This window comes from Geotrypetes seraphini, chromosome 1 (genome assembly GCF_902459505.1).
Source record: "Geotrypetes seraphini chromosome 1, aGeoSer1.1, whole genome shotgun sequence".
NCBI classification, from domain to species: Eukaryota; Metazoa; Chordata; class Amphibia; order Gymnophiona; family Dermophiidae; genus Geotrypetes; species Geotrypetes seraphini.
The window spans coordinates 505,152,195-505,171,403 of record NC_047084.1 but is presented as its reverse complement, the minus strand read 5'-3'; the positions used below and the strand labels follow the sequence as shown (position 1 = coordinate 505,171,403).

The 19,209-nt window shown below is 41.3% G+C and overlaps 1 protein-coding gene across 1 annotated transcript in view; it reads right to left on the bottom strand.

Annotated features, from left to right (window-relative positions):
• SLC28A3 (solute carrier family 28 member 3) overlaps positions 1-19,209 on the bottom strand; it is a 108,275-nt gene that overhangs the window by 21,757 nt on the left and 67,309 nt on the right. The window contains exons 10-12 of the mRNA XM_033957342.1: positions 11,216-11,341; positions 6,097-6,227; positions 3,404-3,572 (exon numbers count right to left, since the gene is read on the bottom strand). Coding sequence (XP_033813233.1) covers positions 3,404-3,572; positions 6,097-6,227; positions 11,216-11,341 — 426 coding nt within the window. The remainder of the gene's footprint in view (positions 1-3,403; positions 3,573-6,096; positions 6,228-11,215; positions 11,342-19,209) is intronic.

Genomic DNA, 19,209 nt, shown 5'->3' with positions numbered 1-19,209 from the left:
AAATCTTGTTGGTCCCAGGCTCTGGTTGTCTTCTGATAACTTGCTTGCCAGGGTCTCCTTTTCTTTCTTCATGCTAACCATCCATCTGCCATCTCTGTCCTCCCTTTCCATTTCCCTTCCCTCCCCAGGAAGTATGGTATCTTTCCTTTTTTTCATCTCCTTCCACAGATCCACCTTTTCTTAACTACCCTTTCATCCGGCATCTCTCCCTCCTTCCCCACCACCCCAGGGCCCACCATCTCTCCCTTTCTTTTCCCAATTACCCTCCTATCCAGTATATCTATCCCTCTATCCCTCCTCCACACCATCCCTTTCTATTCTTTCCCTCCCTAAATCCCATGGCCCATCATCTCTCTCACTCTCCTCTATTTTCAGACCCATTATTTCTTCCCCCCAAAGTCTGGCATATGCATGTCTCTTTGAACACCCCCTTCCCTCCGTGTACTTCTACACCAGGGTCCTCCCCAAAGACCTGTCCCCCCCTTAAAGGTCTGCATCTCACCCCTGAAGGCCTGTCCCCCCCCCTTGAAGGCCTGCACCCCCCCCCCGAAGGCCTGCACCCCCTTGAAGGCCTGTCCCACCCCCTTGTAGGCTTGTCCCCCCTTAAAGGCCTGCCTGCCTGTCACCCCCTTGAAGGCCTGCCTGCCTGTCTCACCCCCCCCCGAAAGCCTGTCTCCCCCATGAAGGCTTGTCCCCCCCTTTAAGGCCTGCATCTCCCCCTGAAGAACTGTCCCCCCCTTGAAGGCCTGCACCCCCTTGAAGGCCTCTCCCACCCCCTTGTAGGCCTGTCCCCCCTTAAAGGCCTGCCTGCCTGTCCCCCCCGAAAGCCTGTCTCCCCCCCATGAAGGCTTGTCCCCCCCCTTTAAGGCCTGCATCTCCCCCTGAAGGCCTGCATGCCCGCCCCACCCCGAAGGACCTCTCGCCCCCCACCCCCACCCCGACATTCGGTTGTTCCCCTCTGGCCTCCCCGCACCATTTAGAGTAGCGAAGCAGCCTGCAGCAAGATCGCGATGTCAGTGATCTTGTGCTGCTTGTGCTGTCCTCTGCCGCGGACCCGCCCCCCTCCTCTGACGTCAGTGGAGGGGGCGGGACCGTGGCGGAGGAAAAAGCACAAAGCAGCGCAAGTTCGCTGACATCGCGATCTTGCTGCAGGCTGCTTCGCTACTCTAAATGGTGCGGGGAGGCCAGAGGGGAAGAACCGGACGTCGGGGAGAGGGGGGGAAACGGACGCCGGAGCACCCCCTCAGGGCTTGCACCCGGGGTGGACCTCCCCCCCTGCTTCCCCCTTAGTACGCCACTGTTGAAATGGAAGATGATGTGAGTTCCTGTGCCATGGACACAGAAGTGGTTATGGAAATGAGCTAAGAGCTATTGAAGATAAGGGGCTGAATTGAAGTAAATGTGTGCTCAGGTTAATTATAAAGCAGAAGGAAGTTTGTTTTTGAACTTTAAGATATGTGCCATTGAATGAAGTGGTTTAAGCTGGAGTACAACCAGGGCAAGTGGCAAGCCTACAAAGCCAAGACAGAATATTTGTATTCTTATTTCTCTTTGGCCATTCTTGTACGGTTTATATACTGCGGGGAAGTTACTGCTAGGAATGAATACCCCCACAAACAAGAGCCCAAAGGAAGCTAACTTCAAGGCACCATTTTGTTGGGATTTCGGGAGGGAATCTTCCATGCTGATCCATTGGGAAAAATTGGAGTAGATTCCATTCTTGGGGGTATTAATGCTGTGACCCTAAGGAGTTTTGCCTCTAAAGCAGGGATCTCAAAGTCCCTGCTTGAGGGCCGCAATCCAGTCGGGTTTTCAGGATTTCCCCAATGAATATGCATGAGATCTATGTGCATGCACTGCTTTCAATTCATATTCATTGGGGAAATCCTGAAAACCCAACTGGATTGCGGCCCTCAAGGAGGGACTTTGAGATCCCTGCTCTAAAGGAAAGCTTTCATTGTGTATAAGGATTTTGTGTCTTTTTGCTTGAACTGAAGTTTTGACGCTTATGTGTGTTGAAACATAAAGGCAAGGGTGATTCAAACCTGAAAGCCATTTTTGAACTTTTTTGGTGTTCTGAACAATAAACTGTGTAACATATTGCACCAGCACATATTTGAATTCTTTATTAAAGCATACCAAGCTACCAAACAACCTCGCTCACGCTCGGCCAAGGTTTGTGTGCATTGGGCCAGGCCACTTGCTGTGTCCAGCTTGGCATTGGCGCTCTCTCTGACGTCAATTCTGGGACCCGCGCCTAGGAAGCGACATCAAAGGGCGAGCCAACACCTACGTGAACATGCTGCTCACACTGGCGAATTAAAAAAAGGTATGGGGAAGGGGGCGCGCATGCGGTGGGAGGGCGGGGCAGGGAAGAGAGCAGGGGAAGGGCACCACCGCCCCCCTGGTGCCGCGCACCCTTGCTACACCACTGTGCATAAGCCCATGAAAATTTATCTCGTGCATATTCACTGCAGGTACCCTGAAAACCTGACAGGCTAGGTGTGTCCTGAGGACTAGGTTGCAAACTCCCGCTTTAGAAGGACCATTAAAAAAACCAAAAACAAAACCAAAAAAGTGATTTTTCATACATGAGCTTTTGAAGTTGCTCAGACCTTTTTTTGAAAGCTCGTATACTATGGGCTCCTTTTACAAAGGCGTGCTAGTGGTTTAACGCACGTAATAACACGCACTAAACCGCCGGATGCGCTACCCGCTACCGCCTCCTCTTGAGCAGGCGGTAGATTTTGGCCAGCGTGGGGGATAACCCCAGCTAGCGCGCCTTTGTAAAATCAGCCCTATAACATCTTTCTGCTGATTCTTCAAAAGATTCTACAATCTACAATGATTCTAATTGTTAAAGAAATCATGTTAAATGCATTGCTTAAAGTGATCACAGTGGACCGCTATAAATGCCGGCTTTTCCTAATTATGACAGGGATAGCCGCGCAAATGGTAACTCGTAATTGGAAAAATTATGATCGCCTCAATTGTCCTTTTTGGTGAGCGAATTTGTGCTCAAGCTATAGGTATGAGAAAATGAATGCTGACATGTTGGGGCATAGCAATTTATTTAAACTGGTTTGGGGCCCGTTGATGTCTTTTATTACTTCATTATAGTTGTCTTTAATTTTTGTTTATTTCCACACACATCCAGGGAAGGGTAAGAGTGTGTGTGTGTGTGTGGAGGGGGAGGTTATTTCTTTGCTTTGTCCTAATCCTTGATAAAATGTAATGGAAGGAAAGGGGGGATTTATTCTTTATGCAGTGCTATTGATTATGATTATAAGTGTTTAACTTACTGATTAATGTAAATATACGGTTATTGCGCTTTTGTTGGTCTTAAAAATCAATAAAGATTTATTTAAAAAAAAAAAAAAAATGATCACAGTGTAATAAATACCTCAAAACTCAGCTGTGGATAGTCAAACATATTACCCAGCCAGGATAGAACAGCGTTGAAGAAAGACAGAACGGACAGGAAAGCCATTAGGTTCACAATAATGTTTGCCACCAATCCGATTGAAGCGGAGGCTCCTTGACTGGCTGCTTCCAAGATATTTCTTGCATCACTTTACCGAGAAAATAACAGCCACAAAAAGACACGTAAGGGAGAGAGAAAAAAAAAAATAACAGTTCCATTCAAGTGAGACAGGTTGCACTATATCATCACTTCAACATCACCCATGACAAAATGATTACTTTTGGAAACATTTGCACTAGCTGAGAACAGAAGGTTTAGTATTCCAGAGGGTACCATGCATGGATTCTGAAATACATTAAAACATTCAGGACTCCTATTACTAAATGGCGCTACAGGTTTTTAGTGTAGGCCGGCAAGGTAACGCTCATAGAATTTCTATGAACTTCAGGGCATTTACCTCTCCTGCCCGTGCTAAAAGCCTCTAACGCTGTGTAGTAAAACCCATTATAAGTTAGATCTTAAGATCTCCACATGTTAAAGAAAAGAACATTTAAATAAATCAAATATTCCTGTGGGTTGGAAATCACCAACAAATTATGTCTCAAAGGAACCTAATGTTAGCTGGCTCAGAGGTTTCTCTTAAATCGGATATAAAACTCTTGAGAGTGATTTGGGATTCTGGGTTAATTATGGAATCTTATATTAGTTGTATTGTACAGAAATGTTTTTTCAAATTGAAATTGTTAAGATGACTTAGGGCTCTTTTCACTATGCAGTGTAAGAGCATTTTACTGAGGGCGGGTGAGGTAAATGCTTTGATGCTCGTTGAATTTCTATGAGCATCAATGCTCTTATGTTGCTTAGTAAAACCCAGTGTTAGACATTATGTAAAGGTGCACCATTTTCCATGGGTTGTCCAGTCATTGGTATTGAATTACTGCTATGTGGTCTTTATGGGTCTCCTTCAGGAGCAAATCTGTAGGTTTCAGGCTGTCCAGAATAACAACTTGCGTGTGCAAATTTGCACTAGTCAGAAAAATGAATGAGCAAGTTTATAGAATTAGACCCTGATTCTAAAAAAGACGCCTAAAGTTAGGCACCCAGCTGATCTAGGTGACTAACTTAATTATTTACTAAGCTTAATCAGCACTGATAATGAGCAATTAGCAGTTCATAATTGGCAAGAATTAATTGGGTGGTAGGCACCTAACTCTGATAGGCACCTAAAACGTTCAGGTAGGCACCTAGGCCAAGGTGCGTACCAGAATGTGGGCATGGTTGGGGCACATTGTAGGCAGATCTTGGGCATTTTTGGTACCTAGGCACCCAAATTGGACTTAGGCACCAGTATGTAGGCCAAGAAAACCCTGGCATAAATAGGGGGTGCCTAAGATACAGGTGCCTACTGGTGCCTAAATCTAGGCGTCACTAGGCCTGATTCTACAAAATGGCGCTTAACTGAAGACAGACAGGTGAACATAGTAACATAGTAGATGACGGCAGATAAAGACCCGAATGGTCCATTCAGTCTGCCCAACCTGATTCAATTTAAATTTTTAAATTTTTTCTTCTTAGCTATTTCTGGGCAAGAATCCAAAGCTTTACCCGGTACTGTGCTTGGGTTCCAACTGCCGAAATCTCTGCTAAGACTTACTCCAGCCCATCTACACCCTCCCAGCCATTGAAGCCCTCCCCTGCCCATCCTCCACCAAACGGCCATATACAGACACAGACCGTGCAAGTCTGCCCAGTACTGGCCTTAGTTCAATATTTAATATTATTTTCTGATTCTAAATCTTATGTGTTCATCCCACGCTTCTTTGAACTCAGTCACAGTTTTACTCTCCACCACCTCTCTCGGGAGCGCATTCCAGGCATCCACTACCCTCTCCGTAAAGTAGAATTTCCTAACATTGCTCCTGAATCTACCACCCCTCAACCTCAAATTATGTCCTCTGGTTTTACTATTTTCCTTTCTCTGGAAAAGATTTTGTTCTACGTTAATACCCTTCAAGTATTTGAACGTCTGAATCATATCTCCCCTGTCTCTCCTTTCCTCTAGGGTATACATATTCAGGGCTTCCAGTCTCTCCTCATACGTCTTCTGGCGCAAGCCTCCTATCATTTTCGTCGCCCTCCTCTGGACCGCCTCAAATCTTCTTACGTCTTTCGCCAGATACGGTCTCCGGCGAAAGACGTAAGAAGACTGTCCCTGGCGCCTATGTTTTAGGTGCCATCTATAGAATCAGGGCCTTTATGGTTTTCATAACATTAAACCAACTTTCTTTTTTAGACCCCTATGTACTAAGGTGCACTTTAATTTAACAGCTCTTGCACAGTAATAGCCAAAATGAATTGAAAAACCTCTCCATTAACTGTCGATAGTATAGACAAAAGTTTGTTGTTGTGCAGACAATATGTGATGCAGTTAGCGGCACCCCTTAAGGCACTGTTTTAGCAGTTAGCACACAGTTCTAGCCCATTCCCCATCCAATCCTAGCCTCAAATGGGCATTTTCTATACTATATTAATTGTTAGCATGCACCTATATTATTAGCTAATGTGGTTTCATAAATAGGCCCTTTAACGTTGTTTTTGAAGACATAATAAATTATTATTAAAAAGTCTGCAGTCTATTCTGGTATAGTTTTGTTATATCACCATCAACTTACCCTTTTTCAATCTCCATGCCACTCTTTAGAGTTACTTTGGACACATGTGTTTCGGGCCAAAATAATTTTGCCATAGCTAACGATGCGGGAGCTGACATTACAGAAGCAGTCAGTAAGTGGGTGGCTGAAATCTAGATTTCCAGAAAAAAAGAATGGTTATTTTGCTTCTTCAGGTAATACACAGTGCTGTATATGTCTTCGATACCACAAGGATAAAAAACTATCATGTATCATGTGTCATGTCTAGAGAGCCATAGATAGCTCTGGTTTCTTGAAAATTATATATGTAATCCAAAGGCGTCAGAAGAGGGGGAATCACAGGGGCTGTGGCCTCCTCAAAAATTGGTGATGGCTCTACTCCCCTACTTCCTTTTCTGGCCACTGTAATTTTATATCTTTGGTGTGGAACATATGTTCTTCTCCTCCTCCCTCCCCCCCTTGCGGGACCTGCGTTATGGCCTCCTTCATCAGCTCCTGACTCCCCCACTCACCTCCTCCCCGGTCACTGTTAAATCTCTGGAGGGTTAGAAAGGGAGGGAAAGAGAGATGCTGCACAGGTGGTGGCAGGGCAGGATTAATTCATTGAGGGCCCCTAGGCACACAAGTACACTGGACCCCCCTGCCCCGCCCCACCCCACCATTTGCCCAGGTGGAAACAGGAAGCTGCGTCAAAGGGAAGCTTTGGGCAAGCAGCACCGCTTGCAGAATTACAGTTCCCGTTGCCTTTCTTACCCGTGTTGCTTGCTTGTCTTAGTTTCCGTCGATGGGGGGGCCACGTTGCTGATCGGGGGGGTCAGTGTTGCCGATCGATGCTGGAGGGGCCCATCACTGTTTGGAAAAAACAATGTGGATGCCCTCCTTCATTGGGCCCCCCCTGACCATTTCGGGCCCTAGGTACGTGCCTACTTGGCCTATTGGTTAATCCTGCCCTGGGTGGTGGGAAGGGAGGGTAGGAGATGCTGCCAGTGGGGGAGGTTGAATGGGGTGGAACTGGGGGTGGAAAGGGGCAGGGCCAGGCATCCTCTTTTTTTCAAAGAGGAAATTTGTCAACCCTATCTTTACTTATTTGTAAATGGGTCTCTACCTGATCCTCTAATTCAGTAGCATAATTAAATAAAATAACTACCATAATTTTCGGTCTATAAGATGCACCTATATGTAGAGGAGCAAAAAAAAAATTTGATTCAGAAAATTTGGTTCAGAGGAAAAAAATTTGGTTCAGAATTTTTTTTTCTTGTTTTTTCCTCCTCTACACGTAGGTGCGTCTGGTGGTCTGATGCATCTGGTGGTAGGCAGCCTGCAGCCCCCGCTCCCTGGTACCTTTTTTTAAAATGCCGGTGGTCCAGCGCGGTCTCACCAGGAGCTTTCCACGCTCCTGCTGGACGGCTGCCTCCTTTCTTGCTGCAGAGCGGCGCATAGGACAGGAACGCAAGCTTTTCGCTTCCTGCCTGGTCCTGCGCCGCTCCCTGAATGGCTGCAGTCAGTTCTCTTCTCATCTCCTGCACCTCACTGCTCCTGGGGGAGGGGGTATAACTATGCATCTACTCACAATGCTTCGCACTTTGTGCAAGGTATGATGTTTATTAAAATTAAATAGCTAAAACAAAGGAAACAGGATACTGTGCTAGATGGACCATTGGTCTGACCCAGTATTTCTATTCTTACACTCTTTGCAAGGCTTTCTATTACTACTTGATGTACAGTACTTGTTTGGCACTGAAGGGGAGTTTGCTGTAGCGATTAGTGAGGTGACATTGCATGTTTTAAAGTCATCTGCCTTTATCTCTCTGAATAAAGCAGAATATACTGTAAATGATAATAATTTTCTCTGCATACAGTGTGCTTTATGTAATTTAATTTTGTGGTTACCATTATGTATTGTTAATAAGATTATATTGTGTGTGTATGATGAATGAATGGGAAAATGGCATTACATTTAATACTATTATAGGGGTAGGGTCTTGGGCAAAGCTTGGGTGGAGTCTAGTGCGGAGCTTTTGGGCTCCCTAAACAAAAAGCATTTTGCTGCCTATGATGTAATCTATTTAAAGAAAAAATATTTAGTGCAACTAGAAAAGGTTCAGAGAAGGCAACAAAAATGGCACTCCTTTATGAAAAGAAGCTAAACAGGTTAGGACTCTTCAGCTTGAAAAAAGATGAATGGCAGGGATGTGTTGGAGTTTATTAAATTATGAGTGGGGTTGAAACAGTTAAATTAGGAGTGGCTATTTAACCTGTCAAACACGAAAAGAGGAGGATGCCTCCGTGAAACTAATAACCAGCAGAATGAAAACAAATTGTCAAAAGTTTTTTTTTTTTTCACTTGCATATAATTAAGGTGTGGAAACTGTTGCCAGAGGATGTTGCCAAGGCAACCAGCATAACAGGACTCAAAAGACAATTATACAAGTTTCTAAAATAATGCCTATTTCTTATGAATCATTCACTAACCAGGTTCAAAATTCTTTATTACCATAATTTATACATTTATTTGAAAAAGTCTTGCCATCCGGTTAAACCCGTGAAAAATCAGCAGATTCATAGAACTGATTAGACACATTTATTGAAATGGCCAAGAAAAGAAAACGACTCCTTTCATACAGGCCCAAATTGACTGCCATGGGCGCTAAATTCAGGGCGCTATACCCTGCTCGCATGCGGGTCACTCATAACAACACTACTAAAGATTTCTTTAACCCCGCTGACCTTGCAGACTTCATCGAATCTGTGAACCCCACAACTATCGAGAAGACATGAACCGAGCAGCAGTGCAGAGGGTGGAGACAGATTTATTTTAAAAAAAACAACAAATCTCATGAATAGTAAAATTTGTCAAAGGCTTAAAAAAACGGGGCTCTGTCGAGAGGAGATAGAGTGGTGATATGAACTTGATGGGATTCAGCTAAGTTGAAATTATCTTAGCATTTTTGGCTTAGGTTTATGTTTTGATTTCTTTATTATTGATTATTTTTGAGGTTTGCTGTTCTGGAGGGGGGGAGTGGTTGAAGCGCTTCTCAGTCTTTTTTTCTCCTGGTTTGAAATTATTCTCAGCAACTTGGCGATTATTGGCATGAGTATTTATTTTCAAAAAATAATTTTAAAGGGACGTTATGATGTACGGGGTGATGTTTATTTAGATTTCGATCTGGTGCTAGTCACCAATGAACATCCGCCCGGGGCTAAAATTTGAATCGTAGCCCGTACTGAAGTCCCTTTAACATTAATAATATTATTATTATCGCTCAGACGCTGGGGTAATTCCATAGGGAGTTTAAATCTCTCACCAATTGTTTTTGGTATAGTAAAATTTGTGCCAGATTCCCTAATCTGTAACAGATCCAAGGAATCTGTTGTCTCTTTTGGGAACTCTGGTTTTTGGTATTTTTATCTTATGATTATGTTTGTTTTTTGATAATCCGCTTAAGTATAAGTGGAATATAAGTTAAAAAAAATAAATAAATAGATGGATGCAAGCAGGAGGAAGATAATAATAATAATAATAATTTTATTTTTATATACCGCCAAAGCCAAAGTAGTTCGAGGCAGTTTACAATAAGAAGAGCTGGACAGTGAGCGAAGAAATAACAATGAAGTTCTTGAGTACAATGAATTCTTGGAATAACAATGATGTCATTGAATACATGCATATTTGTGGGGAGGAAGAGAAATAGAGTGAAAGTCATATTGTAGGGACGTCAAGTACAAGTGAGTAAAATACAGGGGAAAGACTTTAAGAGTTCTTGGATACAAATCGGTTAAACAGGTTGGTTTTAACTAGTTTTCTGAATTTAAGGTAGGATGAGGAGTGCTTGATGAGATTACCTAGCCAGTCGTTCTGTTGATTTGCTTGGAAAGCAAGAGTTCTGTCAAGGAATCTTTTGTATCGGCAGTTTTTTTATTATTGGGTGGTTAAATATTTGTATTCTGCGTTTTGGCCTGGTAGAATGGCATCTGAATGGATCTCTTCAATATAAGAAAATCCTCTCAGGAGTAAATAATATGTGAAAATATACAACAAAAAAATTATCCTTCAATATAAAAGAAATGACACTATTTGGTGTCAAACACACAAGTGGAAGAGAGATTACTAATGAAGTAACATGTGCATTTACTATTCAGAGCTTGTTCCTGTGATGCAGCTTCATTTGAGTGGCTTCGGCTGCGTTACTGAATGTCTCCCTCTGGTGTCCTTTTACTAAGGCACGTTAACCATTTTAGCGCACGTGCTAATCGTGTTAGCATTTAGCATGTGCTAATCGTTGGCATGTACTAGATAGATTAGCATGCGCTAAATCGATTAGCGTGTGCTAAATCGGCTAGCTTTCCTCAGAGAGATCAAGGCAGATGACTTTAAAATATGCAATGTGTAAAAGAGGGGGGGGTCTATTATTTGTTGTTATTATTTTCATTGTCTTTCCATTTATATTGAAGAAGAATTTTTTTGGGGGGTATATTTACACATCTGAAAGGAAATGGCAGGTGTAGAGCCGACTATGGTGACCAATCAGCCAAGCTGTGCTGGAGGCAGTAAGTGCACCCATGCTTAATCGCACAAGCGACAGAGTGTGATTAAGTAGTGTGTGTTAACTGCAATGCAAGCTTTTTTTGCATTCCTTGTACCACAACAGACCTATTTCCTCAGTCATAACATGGTATTCAATTAAGGCATGAATTAGTGAGGGATAACAGTTACCATGGCTGAATGGCCCGCGCTGCTCCCGACGCTCATTGAGTTCCTATGAGCGTCGGGAGCAGCGCGGGCCATTCAGCGCGGCTACCCGTGCTAGAAACTGCTAGCGCGGTTTCATAGAAGAGGGGGGGCACAAGTTACCATATGCAAATTCACAAGATAACTGCCTAACACGTACTAGTTATCTTCCAATGTTATTTAGTCTATACCCTCATTCTGTTATTAAGTCTATACCCTCAATCTGTATTCTCCAATGTCATGTACCCTCCTGGAAATGTCCAGTTCTCTTCTTATGTAATCCGCTTTGAACCGCAAGGTACAAGCGGAATAAAAATCACTAATGTAATGTAATGTAATGTAATGTAGTAAATGGGTCCCATAGACACATACATATTATGCTAAATGAAATGTGTTGCGATTCCTTCTTACCCCAAAGGAAATATATGCTCCTAGAACACTTCCAGCAATGGTAGAAAAGCCTGCTGTCATAATCGCATGTAGTTCAGAGACTGTAAGATTTTCAAGGTATGGGCGAACCAAAAGTGGAGATTCTGTCTGAAAATAAAAAGAATATTCTGGTGAATCATTATGGAGCCTTTTCCAAGATGCAACATCCACGTCGGAGCTTTTACCATAGCAGCTGGCGATAAAAACCCCTAACACGGCCTGATAAAAGGGGGCCTTTGTGTAATTTTCAAACCAGAAGATCATGCCTAAGAAAGAACCCCCTTCTTTACAAAACTGGACTAGCGTTTTTAGAATTCCTATGAGCATCCGAGCTGTTACTGCTGCGGCCGACACTAAAAACACTAGCACGGCTTTGTAAAGAAGGGGGCAAATATGCACTGCCTTTTAGTACAGGTACTATTTTTGACTAAACCAATGCATGTGCTTCTGTAAATCAAAAAAAATATCTGTTTTTGCAATCCCTTCCCTAATGCAGGCCCTGGGAATGAATGAGAGCCTATCAATCTCATATAATTAGTGTGTGATAAATCCACCTCTGATAATTTATAAAGAATTGTTAAAACTCTCTTACTGCTGTAATAAGTTGTTATTTTGTTGCTTTAATTAGTCGCCATATGCTAGATTTCCTACTGCATATAGAAATTTGTCCTAACACTGTAAGACGACTATGCCTATATCATAAAATTGTCTTTTCAATTATCTTGTTGCTGTAATAAGTCCCAACTCATACTCATAGTGGGTATAGAAATTATCCCACTACTGTAAGAAGTCTGTGCCCATATAATTAAAATGGCCTTATCTTCGTTTAAAGTTCTTACTCCAGCTATCTTATCATTAACTCAAAATATCCTTATTTGAAGTCCTTATTCCAACTATCTTTTCGCAAAGCTATATTATGTATGTAAACTTGTAACCCATCCTAGCCTCTTTTGGGAGGATGGGCTAGAAAATTTAATTAATTAATAATTGGGCCATTCTAATATGTAAAAACTCTAACCCTGTCCCAATTGGTCTGCCAAAAACAGATAAACTGGTCATACAAACAAACAAAAACTAAACAATCTGAATATAAAAAAATGACCAAGATTCACCCAAAAATATTCAATTATTTTATACTAGAAAAAGCGACAAAATAGTCCCCCTGTTTTACGGCCCCGAAGCCCTTTAAATCTCTATGGGCTTCGGGGCCGTTATCGCAACGCAGCCATTAGCGCAGCTTCGTAAAAAAGAGCCCAATAATTATAAAGACTAATCATACAAAATGATGGAGAAAAAGACCAGTATTTCCAGGGATAAATATCTTCTGGATGTCTCTATTGTCAGCTTCAAAGCTGCTATAGGAAATACATCCTTGGTCAAAAAAACTCCATTAACTATATTGAAATTTTCAAAGCCTCGTAATTTAATCTGTTCCCTTCAAGTTTTCAGAAACCATTCAAAGAATAAATAGTCAAGCACTTATCTGTAGAAATGTCCCAGCTCCAGTGGCAAAAGAGTCATAGCAGAAATCCACGTGTTGAACAGTATCAAACAGTGTTCTCGCTTTCAGGAACACCGTTGTAGCAGTCCATAGATTTTATAAAAGGCCATTTCTGTGCATTGAATATAGTTTTACCCATGGAAAATCCTTTTGAAAACTACCTCCAAAATGTTGTGAGAGGAATGAGCAATCTGGTCTGGAAAGTCATTTTCGATATGACGTCTAAATCCAAGTTTAGATGTTGCGAAAGATGTCCAAAATCCCAGTAGTGAACATGACCATTTTCAATAGAAGAAGACATCTATCTTTGTTTCTAAAATGGCCATTTCTTAGATGTTTTTGTGCTCAACGCATCAATCTTTTTGAACCAGTTTTGGAAAATAAACATCTGAAAAAAAGCCACACAAACAAGCCATTGGGATGTAGGATTGTCCACACAGACATCCCAGCAGAGCAGTGGGGCACCCTAGGGGGCATTGCAGTGAACTTCACATAAAAAGTCCCAGGTACACAACTAAACTTAACCCCCTTATATTGTATAGTGACTTTGCCAAAACCCATTCAAAACCCTACTATACCCTATTGTATAGCCCTACAGGTGTCATGTAAATGTAGGCACGGTAGGTTCTGGGTGGGGTTTGGATGACTCCACAAATAGAGTGGGATTTGGGCCTGGGTCCCCATCTCTATAGCCCACTGCACAGACCACTAAGCTACTCCAGGTACTTGCTTGCTTCTCCAATAGCAGTCATAAAGGCTCATAAGTACTGTTTCTCTCACATCTTTGTGGGTGGGTATAGGGGGTGGATGGGGTTGGTGATCACTGGGAAAGTAAGGTGGGCTCATAGATTAATCCATTTAGTGGCCATTTGGTCAGTTTGGGTTGCATTTTGGCACTTATTCGTTATCGAAACAGGTCTAGCCCCAAACATCCAATTTTTACCCTGGACACTTTCTACAATATTCCATTATTATAGAAAATCATCCATATCATAAGCCTGCCCTAGTCCTGCCCAAAACACCCTCCCCCTCAACATGCCCTCTTGATATTTAGATGCATTGCAGGTGAACAAGATAGAAAACCATCTAAAAATGGATGTTGAAAATTTAAGTTCTTGTAAACCTTGTCGAGCTCCATATTCGTGGAGATGATGCGGTATATAAACTTAAGGTTTAGATTAGATTAGAAAATAGCAATTTGGACATTTTAGAGGAAAAAAAGGTCTATCTGCCAGTTTGTCATTTTTGGACATTTTTCTGTTTTGGAAATGACCCCCCTAGATAGTTAGGTTCACTTTTCATGATCGTTTTCTGACTTTCATGATGTTTGGCTAATTAGAAAAAAACAAAAGGAATTGACCCCAAAATATCCACAAAGAAGAAAATCCAGAGAAAACAAACAAAAAAAAACTCTGTGGAGTGATGATGTTCCTAAATGGACTTTATTTGAAAGTGTAAAAGTTCCAAAGCTACACTGAAATCATCCACATAAAATAATTCCATTCACATAAAAATAAATCATCCACATAAGAGCCTTAAAGGACCGATTCCGCTTGGGATACAAGACCCAACACGTCTGCGTTTCGACAAAAAGTCTTCTTCAGGGGTCCCTGGGGGTCCTATAAAGGTGAGTACGTGGATGATTTATTTTTATGTGGATGGAATTATTTTATATGGATGATTTCAGTGTACCTTTGGAACTTTGACACTTTCAAATGAAGTCCATTTAGGAACATCGTCACTCCACAGAGTTTTTTTTTTTGTTTTGTTTGGCTAACTAGAGTCATGTGATCTATAGTATGGCTTTTGAAAAACAACCTGCAAAATATGCTTCTTCACCTTAGGTTCTTTACTGACATAATTTAGCAATCCTTTCACAGAACGAATGGTAGGCTCTTTTATCATGTTTCAAGTTTATTTAAAATTTCTTATACCACCTAATCAGACTTCTAAGCGGTGTACAATAATAAAAAGATTATACAAAGTACATATAGGGTTAAAACAAGGTTACAAAAATTAATAATGAGAGACATCACTAGGGATTGTTAGTTCAACGAGCAGCTTAAAAAAAACAAGATGAACGCCGACAAAAGGGAAGTGGGTTAAAACTACAATGTTTGGAGGAAAGAAAACAAAAAAAGGGACAGACAATAGGTGGGGAAAGACTACAGTAGAAGAAATGCATTTTGTCCTGATAAGGATAGTTACAGCCCGAAGGCATTGCACAACAGGAATGTTTTTAGTTTTGTTTTAAATTGATTTAAGGATGTTTCTTGTACAGTAACAGCGAAAATATTAGATCGCATCGTATTAATATGTTATAAAAATGGAATAGTGAGAAGGTTCCGAGTCACAGAGCGAAGAGTTTTAGATGGGTTATATCAGATAAAGAAGTCTGTTGATAAATTCTGACTGGTTACTTAGATGAGTTTTAAATGTTAATAATAAGATTTTATAGCTGATTCTGTGCTCTACTGGTAGCCAATGTGCCTTGATTAGGAGGGGGGGAAACATTATCATATTTGTTGGCGCTGAAAATAATTTTAATCGCTGTGTCCTGCACAATTTGAAGTTGCCTTATTTCTTTTTTTTTTTTTTGCTATGCCTTTGTACATGGCATTACAATAATCAATGCAGGAGATCACAAGTGAGTGAATCAGGGTATTCAAAGATGACGGTTCAAGAAATTTAGAGAGAGAGAGATCGGATCATTCTTAGTTGATAAAATCATTTCTGAACCATGGTGTGTAATGACCTAATGTGTCTTTTGATTTTTAGATGTTTGCATTATTTGGTCTGCATGGTTGATTCCTCTCTTTATAGTTGGAACAAAAGAGGTAAGGAGTGTCTTATAAATTATGCACTCATAGAATAAGGAATGAATTGTGGTCATTGCATTGAGTGTAGAAGGGTCAATAAATCAGTTAAAGGTGACACCTGTATTGGACTAACAGTACTAACTTTCAAGATTTATCCTCTTTTAATCAAACTAATAAAGACACAGTATAATTACATTGGGTGTTTATAGTGTACACTGACATTACTATATTTGAATTCAGGTTTATGCATATTGGCTCCTGCCAAGTTAATTCCCACTGACCAGGTCTCAAAATGATATTCATCAGCAGGTACTGTGTTTAGAGAACACAAAACCGTATCATCAAACACAAACTCTCCACAAATGTTCTCTGTACAACCGAACAGCTACGATCAACTCTTTATGCATCATATGGATAGAAAAACCCCTCAAAGTACCCAGCACCCTGGGATTGTGGGTTCAAATCCTGCATTGCTCATTGTGACCTTGGGCAAGTCACTTAATCCCCCAGTGCTCCAGGTACATTAGATCTAGTGTGAGCCCGCTGGGCCAGATAGGGAAAAATGCTTGAGTATTTGAATAATTTGTAATCTGCATAGAATTGTAGGATATGCGGAATATAAATAAATAAATCAAAAATCAAAGAGCTTATCATTTTAAACAAAAAGCCTTAAGAGCTAATAATTAACTCTTTCACCACTGGAATAAAAAACCTTCCATGTTGCAGAAAACTTTCTCCACTTTTGTCTTTATGATTTATTGGTCACATTTGTGGGTCTGTGTGAATGGTGGTCCCAATAATACTTCTATAGCAGCACGTTTAGCGATAAGATTGATGATATATTAATAACGTCTGCGTTCACAAAAGTTTAATAGAAAATTAAATCTGAGCACTTAACTGGCGTTGCAAAGATACCGGTATAAGTCAAGGAAGTTTCACGCAGCCTAGAATTCAGAATGTAGTCCATTGGCCCTGACGAATCAAAGCGAAACATTGGTCACCATCAGCCATGGGCTGACACCATCGGCCATAGGCAGTTGTGCTTTGAGCAGTGGAAAATTGATCTATGCTTGGACATTGAGAGACTTATGTCTTTACAACACCAGTTAAGTGCTCAAAACATTTTTTTTTTCTAAGACTATTTATTGATATTGCATAAAGGTTTCTACAGCATGGAAGAATTTTTATGCAAATGATGAAAGAGTTAATTATTAGCTAATCAGTTTGTGAGCCAAGATGTAGCTGCTGTGCTAAATGATTAGTGCTTGGCCTGCCCACTGACTGCCACAAATATGCCCCCAGTGCTAGAAAAAAAAAAAAAGAAAAAGATTTTTAGCATGTTTGCTTTATTTATTTATATCCCGCCCTTATCCAGGGTGAGTTACACTCTCACAAATAAAAATGTATAAATACATATAACAGATAAGTCGAATCAACAAGAAACAAACCTACAAAGCAAGAAAAGCAATCCAGACAATAAAATACATTGGTGACCAGCACCCCAGTATCATCAATCTCTACTCTTCCTCATTCATGCAGTCTCAGACCCTGTATTTCATCCGACAAAACAAATGCCTTTCGAGTCATCTCAAAAGGGGGGAGCACACAGATGCCAAAATATTGTGAGACACCCTGGTAATTAAAACGGTATATCAAGCCTTGATAAACTTGAATTTTAACCTGCGGTAAGCATGTTAGTGGTTTTTTAAAAAAAAATTAATTCTTTATTGATTTTCAAATTTTGACAATGCAATACAAATATATTAAACATGACCATTATAGATAACACTTAAAATACACAAAATTAATACATTACCAATCCTTTTCTCCCTCCCTTCCTCACATAACTATTATACTGCACATGCATATATTACAATATTATAGATAAATACCTTTAGCAAACCCAAATACCTTCCCCTCCCCCCCTGGTAATTAAAGCGGTATATCAAGCCTTGATAAACTTGAATTTTAACCTGTGGTAAGCCTAAGTTAGTGGTTTGATCTATGCGTCTGGAGGAAAAGTGGTTATATATTTGTATATTTAATACACCCTTTATGTACAATATGTGAGGATTTCCTAGTAGAATGATGATAATGTTGGTAATCTGGTTAGACTGTGTTGGCACTTATAAACTTCACTGTTTTGATCATGGATATTTGCTTCCTTTGGAATAGAGCTTAAGTGCTAGTTAAACTGATTTTATATTTGTTAATGAGAGTTGAAGTCTACACTGTGTTATCAGTATGATGTGTGTATTATTCTCTCTTTCATATTTGAATTGCCTAATACTAGTATTACATATGTACAACCATTACATTTACATATATTAATTAGTTTAAATTATTTGATTTACGTGTATTATATTGCTTTGGATTTAAGTGCACATTTGTTTAAGTGTTGTTTAATACCTCTTTGTACAGAAGTGTTTAATGTTTTGATTGTGAGTGTATGATTTATCGCTTCATCTGTATTAACATTCATTCTTGTAAAGAATGATCTAATAAAAAATCATGGCTCCTTTTACTACCGCTGCCCGAAGCGCTTCGGAGCATTTAGTGCTTCAGGCCATGATAGAAACTTCTAGCACAGCTTAGTAAAAGGGGAGGGGAATATATGCATGTTTAATGAATCACATATAACCATTTTATAGATCTTTGTTATAAGGTAAGACATTTATTATTATTATTATTATTATTATTTTATTTCTTACTAGTCTTATAGCCCGTTACATTAACGGGTGCTAGAATATATGTGTGTGTGTCTCTCTTTATTTCTTTTTCTCTCTCTCTCTCCTTAGCCGCTTTCTTTCTTTTTCCTTGGCTGTCCATCAACACCCCTTGCCTGCTCCCCCTGTCCATTTTCCCTTCCTTTTACCTCCCCTGTGTCCACCACCACCCCTTCACAGCTCTCCTTATGCAGCAGCAGCCCTTTTCCCTTTGTTTTACCTCCCCCCTGTCCAGCAGCACCTTCCTTATCCTCCTGTCCAACATTAGGCCTCCGTTCCTTTTTCTTCACCCACCCCCTGTCCATCAGCACCTCTTTCCTTCTCCCCCTGTCCAGCAGTAGGCGTCCCTTCCTTTTTCTCCCCCCCTCCTCCTTCTTATCCCTATGATACAGTTACCTTGCTCTGCCCCTGATCAGAGGTTCCCGACAGCCGCCCAGTTGCACCCATTGGAAAAGTTCCCTCTGCGGCATCCCGCACCCCTCCTGACGCGACTCCCGCTGTCTTTCTTTCTGTCTGTCTCTGTCCCTGGCCCCCTTTGTCTGTTTGTCTTTCTGTATATCTCCCTGCACCTGTGTCTGTTCCCTGTGCACCTGCCCCTGTGTCTTTCTGTCTCCCTTCCTCCCTCTGTCTGTCTGTCCAAAGCAGCATTCCCTCCCCCTTCCATTTCCCTCCTCCCACACCAGTTCCCTGTGCAGCAGCATTATTGTTTCCTCTACCCCCTTTCCCTTCCCACAGTCGCGACTACAAACGCGGGCCCGAGTCCTTTGCCGGCCCCCCCTCCCTTCCCTTCCCGCGGGTCCGACTACACATGGCGATTAAAGCAGCATGTCCAGCAGTCTTCACACGCTGCTTCGGGTCCTTCTACTGGCCTGATTTACTCTGGCATGTCCGGAGCAAATCAGGGCTGTATAAGGGCCCGAAGCAGCGTGT